The 12,822-nt window shown below is 48.8% G+C and overlaps 1 protein-coding gene across 1 annotated transcript in view; it reads left to right on the top strand.

The window, feature by feature from the left end:
- The window catches only part of LMX1A (LIM homeobox transcription factor 1 alpha), a 167,604-nt gene continuing 156,277 nt past the window's right edge, over positions 1,496 to 12,822 (top strand). The window contains exons 1-3 of the mRNA XM_018046548.1: positions 1,496 to 1,571; positions 1,983 to 2,186; positions 3,814 to 4,000. Coding sequence (XP_017902037.1) covers positions 1,496 to 1,571; positions 1,983 to 2,186; positions 3,814 to 4,000 — 467 coding nt within the window. The remainder of the gene's footprint in view (positions 1,572 to 1,982; positions 2,187 to 3,813; positions 4,001 to 12,822) is intronic.

Raw genomic sequence — 12,822 nt, 5'->3', positions numbered from 1 at the left:
TCTTGGCCTTGTTCGCAGCTCGTGAGGTTTGCGGTGCTCTGGAAGTGGCTGGAGAGCGGGCGCGGAACCAGGTGGCGGGGAGATCTCAGCGAAAACGTAGCGCGGGCGCGGAGCCGCGGGCGGCGGCGGCGTCAGCGTGTCCCGAGGTAGCAGTACACGTGGAGAGGAGGAAACTTTGCGTGCCCCGGAGGATCGCGTCTGCCGAGGAGCTCACCCGGCGGTGGCCGCGAGGCTGGGCTGCGCCGCGGGGCTGGGAAGGCACTGCCGCTGGCCCTCCGCGGGACGCGCTCCCAGCCCCCTCCCGGCGCACCCCACCCCCTTCCCTCCGCCGCGCACGCAGCGCCGCGGTCCCTGTCAGAAGCGGCCGGATCCGCCCCAGCCAAGCAGGGCCCGACTCGCACCCAGGACCCTGGGCCTCCGCCTTCGCTCTAGACTGGGAGAAGCATCGGGCCCTCCTCTCCTCCCGAGGAGGGCGCGAGCGGGCAGGACGTCCCAGCAAGGCCGGCCGCCCGCGGCCACGTCCCGGCCCGGCCCGGGCGCGCCGAGGAGCGGAGCCAGGGGCCGGCGCTCGCTCCGGCTCCCTCCCGGGCGCGCCGTAGCCGGGGGCGGCCGCTCCGGCTGCAGCCTCGAGGGCCTGCGCCTCCCCCGGCCGAAGCTTCCCGCAGCGCTCGGCAACTTCTTTTGGCTCCTGCCACGGGGAGTGAGTTCACCCATCAGGTAAGGAAGGCTGCCTATTCCTAGGCTCCAGCTCGGGCGGGCGTGTTTCTGAAAGTTGATTTGAAATGCATCCAAGAGAGAGCAGGGCCAGCCGCGCTCCTCCCCGAGGCGACTTCTTCGCTCCTGCAGACGTTCCCTGCACCGGCCGATCGGCGGGCGGACCTCCCTGCGCGCCCCGCACGCTCCTGGCAGATCCCAGCGCCCCGAGTCTGGGAGCTGGCGGGACGCTCTCCGGATCGCTTGCTCTGCCCCTTCTCGGCCGGGGCAGGTGAGGGACGCAACGCTGCCGGTCTGGGCGCGGGCTGTAGACCTCCTAGTTCCGCGTGCCTGGGCTCGGCCCCGCGAGGGAAACTACACACTCCTTTTATCTCTTACACTAGTAGCTGGGTTCCCGCCGAGGCATCCCTAGGGCCCTGACTGGTATAGGTTGGGGCGGAGTCGAACTCGGGGTGGGGAAACCTGGGGCTGGGGACCTGGTGAGGGGGTGGGGGACTGGGGCAGGAGAAACGCAGTTGGGGGGCGGAGGCCTAAGTACTTAACGCGTTGGCTTCGAATGAAATCAGATCAGTCCGAGCAGCTCGCTGTGACTGCTTTCTCTCCTCCCAGCCCACATTTCTCTTGGCTGAATTCTACCCTCGCAGCTCGTTCTGGTCACCCTGGACACTCCCTCCGTCCTTTCCCAAGAGTGCGGCGGCTTGCGTGTGCAGCGTCCTAAAGGGCTCAGACGCCCAAAGCGTCGTTTCCTCTCGTCTACAGGTCCTCCCCGCGCGGTCCGAACATGCTGGACGGCCTGAAGATGGAGGAGAACTTCCAAAGCGCCATCGAAACGTCGGCCTCTTTCTCCTCGCTGCTGGGTGAGTGTTCAGGCCGTGCGCCTCGGGCGCACAGTCTTTCCTCCACGCCCCAGCCCTGGCGTCCAGCTCGCTGGGACACAGCAGTAGGGGAGCTAGCGCCCCGCTTCTTGCACTCGGTTTAGATTACTCCTGTCAGAACCTGTGGGTCCTTCCCACCCTAAACCGACCAGCCGCCCCAGGCCTCTTGCGCCGGGCACCGAGCTCCCCAGAGCCGCGGGGGGCGGGCGAGCTTGCTCGCGGGCATTTGAATGCAAGTGATTAAAAATACCCAAGGCTGGATTTTTAATCATAGAGCTGATTGACATTTCATAAATGCCGCCCTCTTTTCGGAGACTTAGGGATGAGCACACAAACCCGAGGTCCGGAGCATCCAAGTTCGAGACGGCTTCTTGCCTCCAACTCCAACCCCAGTCTCAGCCTCGAGCACCGCCAAGAGGCTTTTCCGGGCGGGTGGGCAGCGCATCGCGGGGATTAGCCCGCCCGGCGGGGCCCTAGCCTCAGCTTTAATTAACTGGTGCCGGATCTCTCGTCTGCGGGTCCCGCTGCCTCTTGGGTCTCCCCGGTCCCTTCGCAGTGACTACGGAGGAGCGGCGAACCCAGGGCCTCAACCCATACGCGGGTCAAACCGAACCGAAGCCAGGAATTCTCAGTCCCGCCTCGTCGCCCTCGATGCTTTTCAAGTTTGGTGGATGGGTGTTTTAATTTTTTTTTTAGTGGGGGAGCGGGGTTTCGTTTTGTCATTTAAACCTCTTGCCGCTTTTCCTAACTCGGAACAGCTAGAGCGGGGCGTAGGCGGAGGATGAGACAGTTCGGCTGGAGAAACCTGACTGAGAGAGGATATCCTCCCCCCACCCCGCCCCCCAATTCCCCAGATGAAACGAAATCGCGGGCACCGCGTTCCCCTCTTTCAACCGCCTTTTCAGAAACTTCCCGACTCCACACAGCCTCGGAAGAGCCAGAGGGTCAGAGCTGACCCGGAGGGTCAGAGCTAGCGTTCAGCGGGCATCGCGACGAGTCCGGTGCGCCCTGCCCGCCTCAGGTCCGTTTTCTGCGCCCGGGGTCGCGGCCCTAGACGCCGAGACAGGGCAGAAGAAACCAGGAAACATTTTAGAGAGCTCGCTACTTCTAGCACTGCCTGCCTGAATCCCAAGGTGACTGGCCCCGCTCCTGAGCCGATAGCCGTGTCTCCTAAGGAGAAAGGGGCCAAGTGTAGCAGGGAAACCGGGAAGCGTCAGGCCATTTGGGACATCTCTCGCAAAAGTATTGTTACCAGGGAACAAAGCCTTCTCTAAATAGCTGTGAAACGTGCCTCGACAAAGTGACAGAGGTGGCCGAGCATCCCACAACCCTAAAAAAAAAAAAAAAAGAAGACCCTCCCAACCTGCACCCGAAAACTAATGGAACAAAACTGACACAGTGCAAAGGTTAGGAATGAGAAGAGCCCTTTTCCCTCTGAGTCGGTTTGGGTTCGTTTTAGCCCTCTTTCCTGACTGCTGAGCTCGCCTGATTCCAGGAATACTGGCCGAAACTGCAGTGTCTTGGAGTCATGATTCTTTACTCCCCCTACCCCCCTTCTCACCGTTTTGATGTTTCTTAATTATGAAAAAACCCATCTGCAATTTGCAGGCCATCCAGCAGTTTGGGGCTCATTGGTTTGAACAATACTGTTTGCCTAGGGCGGGAATGGTATTTTCTTGCAGGCATGCGGCTTTTTAGGAAGCAAAGAAAATGTATAAAGTTTTCCTCCAAATAAATAGAACAAAGGACATTTGTCCATTTCAGCAAAGGACAAAACCAAACAACAACAGAAAAGAATTATTTTTACACACTTATAGTTTTAATCATAGACGATGGAGACAAGCATAGTGAATTATTTGATGATTAGCTGATTAACCTGGGAGCACAAATTTATTTGTAGGCTGATTTTTACGTGAGGTGTGCAGGATGGCGCATACCTGGATAGGTTTGATAATGAAAGGCAACTTATTGATTTCTCCCCCCTCCCCTGGTAGAATTTAAAACCTTCCCAAATAGTCCCTGTTTATCAGAAACCCTATTTGGTTTGCTTTTGTTGTGCTCTCCAAATCTCGGCTTGGATGTTTCGCAGGGGGCTTTCCAGGGTGGGGCCCGCGGGGGTAATCCGTGAGTGTGGAGTGATGGAACTGTAGAGGGTCCGTCTGGGTTTGGGTGGGGGGGTGCTGGGCCAGCGCGGCTCATCGGTGGATGTCTGTTGCTGCTGTAGGCAGAGCGGTGAGCCCGAAGTCTGTCTGCGAGGGCTGCCAACGGGTCATCTCGGACAGGTTTCTGCTGCGGCTCAACGACAGCTTCTGGCATGAGCAGTGCGTGCAGTGCGCCTCCTGCAAAGAGCCGCTGGAGACCACCTGCTTCTACCGGGACAAGAAGCTCTACTGCAAGTATGATTATGAGAAGTAAGTGCCCGCGCCTCGGATCGCCTCCCCCACACCGCATCAGCGAGCGCGGGAGACCCTGTCCTTCTTTACCCCTCATCTGCTTCTGGAAGGTGCAAGATACACCCGCGCGCCCAGATACGCAAGTGCCCATTCTCTTCCATCCTGTAAGCTCCCCGGGGCAGCGGAGAACTGCGCCGACGCGCGCAGTAGCGGCTGGGGCCCGACAGAAGCGCCAAGGGATGGCTTTCTCTGTGGTCTGTTCTGCTCGTCCAGTTTTCTGGACCTGGGGGGATACTCCATTGTGGACACTCCTATCCCATCCCATCGACCTTGTTTCTCCCTTCCCCGCTTTACTGGGGTGCCCCGGGGGTGGGGGCGGAGCTGTCAGTGGCCCCCCCTCTGCTCTCCGGTTCCCTCTCCACCTTACCCACCTGTCTGTGCCACCCAGACGCTTATGCGCGGAGCCGAGGCTGTCTCGATCCCACAGCTTGGATGCCCTGTACGCCTTCCTTCCTCGACTTTGTCCACTGGGGGCCCCAACAGATTGAGCTTCAGGCGCAGCGCTGTTGCTCCTTTGAACTCCGAGGCAACGCACACCCCGCTGGCTTTTTTGCTCCCTGTATTCTCCCTACCCCTTACACCATTTTTTCCCCCAAATCGTCGGGCCGCACTGATAGCTAGACCACGTCGTGCATCCCCGCCTCCTCCCTAATTCCCGTCTGGGGGTGCGTTTCTGCCGCTAGGCAGGTTCGGCGTGAACCCGTCTTGCCCGGTGGGCATGAACGTTCTGGTGTGTGATGACTAGAGTTAGGAACCAGGTGTTTAGGGAAGTGGGCAATTTCAATTCTAGATCTCCATAATGTCTAAAGCCTGGATGACACTGGGGAATGGGAGTTTGAAGGATTTGCTGGTTCCGGCCAGGCCCTCGCAGGGAGTTGCTTAGTAAAGCTAAGCAGAGGGTGGGGTGGAGAGACACTGCTTTTCTGGGTCAAAATGGCTAAATAATGGGGACACGGACTTCATAGAGACATGGAGGGTATTGAAGCAAAGAAAAATAGCTGAAACGGAGGCCTCTGTTTTTGTACTCCGGACTGGTATAAGTGACGGGTGCCCTGGGGGCACGTGTGCAGGAAAAATCCGCATTTGTCACTGGTGAATAAAAGGGATAGCAGTATATGAGGAAAATCAAGGGAGGTTTAGTGTTCATGAAAAACAGTTCCTATGATGTTATTAAAAACACACCATGAAATGAGGTGCGTGGGGAAAATCTCAGTATAACACAAAAATCTCAGAGAGAGAACAGAAATACCTTCTTTTTTTGCCTGGCCTCTGAGGTTTACTGCAAACTGACAAAGTCATCAGATCTAGTGACCGCACACACAAATTCTTTCTGCTACTCACACTCCTTTGATACAGTATTCCTGCATTTTACCCCCATGTGGATAGAGTACTGGACATTTTGCTTTGTTTTGAAAAGATAACTACATTTTTCAGCACATAAAAAATAGAGGTTTGATTTTGAATGAGTTGAGCAATACAGAAATAAGGAGAGAAGTGAATCACCATTACCCAAAGTGGTAACTATAGTTGTACATTTTTTAAAAAGAAGATGTGCCTGTATCTGTTCTTGATTGTTCATTGCCCTAGTGTCTGAGTGAAAAGTGCGATTTTTAGGTAATTAAGCAAATTTTGCACACACAACTTAAAGTACCACCTTTGGATAAAGCTTCTGCTCACTTTTTTCCCCCTGTTGCCGTCTGAAAGTTTTGGGATTGCACAGACCCAATCTTTATCTTTGTGCTTATAGATTACTGAAATGTCCACATCCTTCAGGCACAACACCAGCAAATTCAAAAGTATGGGAGCTTAGGAAAGGATTTGGGTGGTGAATTTCTATTCTGTTTGTGAAAAAAAAAATCACGAATCAAAGAAGGCTTACGGGTCAACACAGCTGTCTGGCCAGTCAAATCTTCTTTAAGGAAGTCAGGCTGTGTCAAGAGGAGAAGAAACAGTTGTTGTAAAGTACTTAACACAGCAATGTCCCTTCACTGCAGCCTCCCAGGTTTGGCGCAGTTTGGGGCTTATTAGCCCACTAGGGTCAGTTCTCCCTGCACAAAGCTATTTCTGCAAAGGGAAAATTGCAGGGATCAACTTGCCAGCTGTTGGCCAGAACCAAGAAGATTTTACAGAGTAGTGTGAGCTACATTGTTCAGAGAGGTGTTGATGTTACCATGAGGGTTTTTAATTTTGATTTTAACGCGGATGTCCAAAATGGAGTTGCTTCTCTGTTTTGCTCACCATCAGCACTTGTGTGTGCCCAGCGCCGCCATTGGCTTTTAATTTTATTACGGTTTTTCTCTGCTGCCCTCCATCCACATCCCATTCTTCTTTCAACCACATCGGGATGTAGTATATTTGATAATCTTAATGGCATTAGTCCTCATGGTAGTTGCTGTAAAATGGGAAGGGTGGGGGGTTGTTTGTTTGTTTGTTTAAACATTAGGCTCAAGACATTTTCCTTTATTCAGCAAGCTCTTTGAGCTTCTGCAGGCAAGGAACTAGACTTGGTGATGGGAAAATATTGAGAAAATATCTCAAAGCCTGCCTTCAGGAGGCTTATAGCCTATATTATCCTAGCTATTGAGTATTTATTGTAAACCTCTACTTAGACCATAGGACTAAGTGTTGAATAGAAGTTGTCTGGAAGAAATTAATATCCTCTGGGGGATGCAATTTAATGTTAGATAATAGTCATAAAACAGAGAGCACATTTCCTCTTTAACAAACGCATTTATAAAGATAGTGTTTGCCTTTTTCCTTTGGATCTTTTTAAAAATTTGAGGCCCAGCCAAGGCGAATGGAGAGGAAATTAAGATAGAAGTTAAAGCTATAGGACAACACTAGTGGTGAATTATGGAACAATTCATAGAAATGAACATTCAGGCAGTGCCCTTGTCTCCAGAATAAATGAAGTTCAAATGCTATTTTTACACATTAAAAAAAAAACCATATAGCTAATGTGCAGTCTTCAGTGGAGTTCATAAACATATTAACGCAGTGGCCTTATCATATTTATGTCAGCCATTTGTGTGTGCATTTCTGACTGTTGGGCACTTCAGCATTTGAATTATGAACTGCCTGTTCATGGTGTCAGACAGCCAGTTAAAAAGTGAAAATTCTACTCTATCGACTAGTTGTTACATCTTCTTGATGTCAAACACCATATTTGTCTAACTTTTAGAAATTGAATTGACAGTGGCATTTTAGACGTACAAACATCCATTTGAGGACTTCAGGGCATTTTGTTAAGTATTTGTCTCATACGTTATGACACTCTTGGGAATAATTTATCTTCTCAGCATCCAAAACAAATAAGCATTTAAAGTTGGAGTATAGGAAGCTGATTTATGAATATCCAGAAATTAAGAACTGGAGGTGACCTTTATTGTTCATGACAGGCCATCAAAGAAAAATAGCCAGTTCAGAAGGATGATACATGCACAGAACTGCTGAAGGAGCATCATGTCACGTGAAACTCAGGGTGCCATAGGTGTGGATGCTTAAACGTTGGACTCAACTGTCTTTGACGTTCTTGAAAGTTAGCAAATAACCAAAATGTTTTTCAGCTCGGAGAAACGTCTACTTGTGTAACTATCGTTCGCTATTTAACTGAGTCCTCTAGGATCTGGTTAGTGTGGAGTTTTCCCTGAATGTCTTCCAGACAAATACTGTAGCTGGACTTAAGTTGGAGACAGAAGAGGCTGCTGATTAACAGGAATGTGGTGATACAATAGATAATTAAGCCTTCTGGAAGAGATCCCACATTTAAGTCAAATTTATATTGTTTCTTCCCTGTGCCTGGCGGCTCTGTGTGTCAGGCAGAGCCCTCTCCCCTCATGTATGAAGTTTATCATCGTCCCTTAGATTGTTCTGGACATCCTAGGAGCAATGTGGGATAGTATTGCTGTCATCAGAGCTCCCCTTATAGCCTCATAACTCCCTACATGTCAGCAAATCGCAGGTCTTGGGAACCCTTCTCTCAGAGGGCCAGTCCATGTCCTCCCCGCTTTCTTTTGGAGCAGACCAACTTTTCTGAAGAGAGGGACTCCAATGAAGCAAAGTGCATATCCCTCATTAGAACTTTCTCTGTATTTTTCTTTTGACCTGCTGATTGGCAGCCCCAAGGAGAAAATGGCTGAGGTAATGATCTCTATTAGGATCAGGAATGGACTAATACTGGATTTTATCAAGGTAGTGGAGGAGGTGTGTAGGGAGGAGAGTTAGTTTGGTTTTATTACTGTGACATTACTTGGAGATTAAAATTGGGCATCAGTTCCTCATAAAAGGAACCCGCAGATGAAATTACAGAGGCAGTTGTTAGATTTTTACTTTATCTTCTGTTGGCCCCATGCCTGGCATGGTAAAATTTAGGAATATAAAAATCAAACACAGCTAGGTATTAAATTGATGTGTGCATTAAATTGCAGGGGGCTCTTAGCTCGGGATAAGCATTGTCCATGGGCTGTGACTGTGTTTGTGCAAGCTGACTTATCTCTCTCTTTTTTTTTTTAAATTTAAAGGGTGATTGGAAACAGTCTTTGTTCAGAGGTGTTTTCTCTTTTTATATGAATTGGTCCCTAGGTAGGATTTTCTGAATCTCAGACTTTAAATGTTGAAATAAAATTAGAGAGTAGGAGTAGATATTAATAGTATTCTGGGGATTAGATATGAACATTTCCTTTCAGAGTAGGCTTGTGGGATTCTTTTTATCCTTAACGTAAATTGAGCACATTAAAAAAAAAGTTGTTTATTCAACTCAGTTTTGCATACTATAGAATTCTGGGATTTTGTCATCCACCCAGCTAAGGAGTTGCTTTTGCTGTTCAGATTTCAGTGACAAGAGCTCTCCTGATAATTCATGGTTTGTGTTGCTTTTTAGTTTCATTTTTCTTATTTATAACTTTTGTGTGACCCAAAATACCGTTGCTAATTTTAGAGAGCCCTCTTCATTGTTGCTTTTATTTCTGGGAGGATTTTTTGAAATTAATGAGTAGCTACTGTTTCTCTAATGAGAACAATTCCCTTCATTAAATTATCAGCTAATTATTTTTTATGGTCAAAGAAATGATTTGGATTCTAATGTTCAGAAGTGAGAAAATAGACAAGAATTTAAAATACTCGTTATATTCCCAGGAATTTATTAAAGCATCTTGGGGTAAATTCATATACAAAATGTCATTGTTGTGTTATATCAAGTTCCAAATAATTCATATTAAGTTGATTGTTAAGTATATTGTACAGTACTGGGAAATGGACTATGGGAGGTAAAGTACAATCACAGCCACCACGGAAAGAGTTAAAAATAATTTGAGTTAACTATGAAATCTTAGCTGTATTTAAATGCTTTGAATTTTTTTTTTTTTACATCTTTCTAACATGCCCACCTCTTCAGATGAGAGTTCTTGGTAAGCCACTTGCAGGGTGGGATAAGGAAGATTAGGGACTGTATGGGGTGATGAGTGCCTCCCCTGCCCCACAAAGAAGCAGACAGTTTCCTATATGGGATAGTCCTGTCCTATTTCCAGCATACTGTGAGGCTTCCCCCTAGGGAATGAATGCCCTATATGTTTTTCTGGAAGTTTCTTAGCAATTATAGAGCAGTATTGCTTGCAGCCTTTTCAGATTCCATTTGGAAAAGTTGGTAATTTCAGGAGCCAAATGTAGAAAGGTACTAGAGGAAAGAGGCCCTTTCCCCTGTTTCTGAAACTGACAGAGAAGCTTGGTGTGCCTTGTGATTTACGTTTTTCCCCTTCATCTCCTCAATGACTAGCGCGATGTGGGACAGTTTAGCCAATTCATCACAATTAGAATTAGTTGTGTTATCTTTAACCAATGTCAGCTGCAGCTTTGTGTCTCTTTGTCATATATTAAATGAAACCTAGCCAACTGTCTTGCTGAAATGAAGTGAACACCTTCCAAATGTCAAATTGTTATTTTAGTCAAGCACAATTATCTGTCTCTATATTTTTAACCAAGTTGAAATTAATAAAATTGCTGCGGCCCTGGCATTAATTAGCAGGAGGATTAGAGCTATATCAGCTAAAAAGGAGGTGTAAACACTGTAATCTTACTGCATGTTTGTTTTCACACTACTGAAAATAAATAAAATGAGACTTAGGATAGGGATTAAGTTTCTTTTGGCATTAGACAGCAGATGCAATTGGAATGCAGCAGAAACACTGAAGTATTAGTGGAGACGTTATCGGAAGAATAAAACTGTGGCTCAGCATTGGTTTCCTACCTTCTGGGTATACATGGTCCCATTGCAAATAGCCCCATCTGGGTTGTTAAAAGAGGATTTTAAAAAACTACTTCCATGCTGTACTTTTCAGTGGTGAACAAGGCAACCAGATTATCTGTAGGGCTTGTCACCTGGCTGCCATGCTCGGATTAGCTAGAATTTAATGAAGCCCTTGCCAGATTCCCCATTATTGCACCATAATGTCATAACAACTAAAAATACGAAGTGGACTGTGCTTTTCCTAGTCCTTAACTGAAGTCACATGAAAGAGTTTGGTCTCTTCTAGCCTTTCAAGATTCCAGTTGGGGGATCCTATTTTTGGATAACAGTAAATATGTCTGGCTTTTCTGACTCTTTAGGCCTCCAGTGGCTTTCCACCCTGTTAGATTTGTATTTTATCATCATTACCCTATAATGGACAAGCCCTGGTTAGATATCTGGCCACTAGGGTTTGGAAACATTTTCTGATGGGCCGGTTAAACTCTTCATATTAAAAAAAAAATACTTTTGCCATTCAGCACATGGAATAGCCCATGGAATGGACCATGTGCTGTATCTGACCTCACATCTAGCTGCATCCCATTCTGCCTCCCCTTCAGTCCCCTATGTCCTGTGGAATTCTGCTAACTTACCTCTTGAAGGCACATGAGAACTCTTAAACATCATCTCCTCATGGCCTCATTTTTCTGCCAGGCCAACCTTATCCTTGTGGACTGTTGCATGTGTATACGCTAAGCCGTGTCAGTCATGTCTGATTCTTCGTGACCCTATGGATTGTAGCCTGCCAGATGCCTCTGTCCATGGGATTCTCAAGACCACAATACTGGACTGGGTTGCCATGCCCTCCTCCAGGGGATCTTCCTGACCCAGGGATCAAACCCACATCTCTTATATCTCCTGCATTGGCAGGCAGATTCTTTACCACTACTGCCACCTGGGAATCCTCTTTTAATTTTTCTCACTTGGAGGAAACAACTTTGCCTTTTAGATGCACAAAATAATGGTCCATCCAGTTATGGAGCAGAATTCAGCAACAACAGCTGGTGAGGGACGTTATGCCCAGGTTTGCGTGATCTCATGACCACACTGTTTGGGTGACCAGTTGGGGCCCCTGAACATCTTTCTGAGTGTGCCTGGCACTTTCATGGATGTGCATTATGTTTTCCGGTGGGTCAGAGAAGTGCCTGAGTCTGATGTTGTCACCAGTAAACCAGGACAAGGAGTCATTTGGTGAGTAGCCTGGCTAGCATTCTGATAGCGTGTACTCACACTCAATTTTTTTGGCTACTTCTCGGGTTGTCACACTTCACCTGGAAAGAATGATCTTGTGTCTCCCAAGTACCAGGTTCTGCTACTGCAATGAGAGGGGGTCTCTAGAGCAGCCTCCTCCCATCATCCCTTTCAGTTATACCATAGCCACTCCTTGACTCACAATGCTCTTGCCTCCTCCCTCTCCAGCCTCAGGAACCTTTAAAAGGATTTTTCAAAACAAAACAAAACAAAACACCCCCTCCTGAACTCCAGATTAGCCTCTTAAGCTCATTAAAGTTCCTTTAAATACCAAAATGTTGGGCTCCTGGGGACTATCCCCCCAAACCATATTTTCATTCTTAACATTGTTGTCATTCACTGTGCAGCAGATTAAGGCCAGCTCCCTCTGGGCTCAGAAGCGGTTCCCCCTGTCTCTGCAGGAGGGTCCAAGTATGTCTTTGTTTGAGGACTGAACCTGAGTGGAAGCTGATGCCAGCTTGGCTGGGGGCCCCCAGCTCCAGGGTGGAGAGGAGGTTGATGTCCTTGTGGATAGGATGGGGCCCACAAAGGCGAGTGGGCAGGTGAGTGGGCAAGGTGTGGCTCGTACAGTTTTGGGGAGCTTGGTAGTCATGGGGCCCTCTCCCAGTTGTTGGGGAGAACCAGGACTGGGTGAAACTTAGAGGCTTGTCCTTGCCCGAGGGAGTCGGGTGGCATTGGGGTCTCTTTTGATCGGGGCCCAACAGAACCACTAGAGCCCAGGCTCTGTTGACAGCCAGGCCTTGCCGCTGCCACTGTCTGGAGGTGAACTTTTACAGCCACACCTGCCTTTTGCCTGCTGCTTGCTCCCTTCTTCATTTCAATCCCCTTTCCAAAGGGCCTCCCTAATAATTCTTCCCCTCTCTGTCATTTCAGGCCTCCTTCCCTAAAGCTGGCTCTTGGGGAGAGCTTTCTGGTTTTGACAGTGGAACAAATCCTTTTTAACATAACCTTCGAGAGCGTTTCCTCCCCTGCTGCTGGCTCCCCCTCACCCCTTCTGCCCCTGCCCCTCCTCACGTTGCATCAGGGATTCCTCTTGTGCACATATTCCCTGTGCTTGCGTGGCGACAGCCTGCTGTCTTCACTGGGATAATGTCCTGGTAGCACCTCCTCAGTGGTACCGTGAAGTAGACTTTGGAAATCTAAAGGGTTAGAGCGTCCCAGGGGACCCTTCCTTGCATGCATTTGGCTGGAGTGTGCTTGGTCTCTGCACCTGCCTTTCCCCTGGGGATCTCTGTAACTGGAAGCCCCC

This window comes from Capra hircus, chromosome 3 (assembly GCF_001704415.2).
Source record: "Capra hircus breed San Clemente chromosome 3, ASM170441v1, whole genome shotgun sequence".
Lineage (NCBI taxonomy): Eukaryota > Metazoa > Chordata > Mammalia > Artiodactyla > Bovidae > Capra > Capra hircus.
The sequence above is the reverse complement of the archived record's forward strand: the minus strand, read 5'-3'. Positions and strand labels throughout refer to the sequence as shown.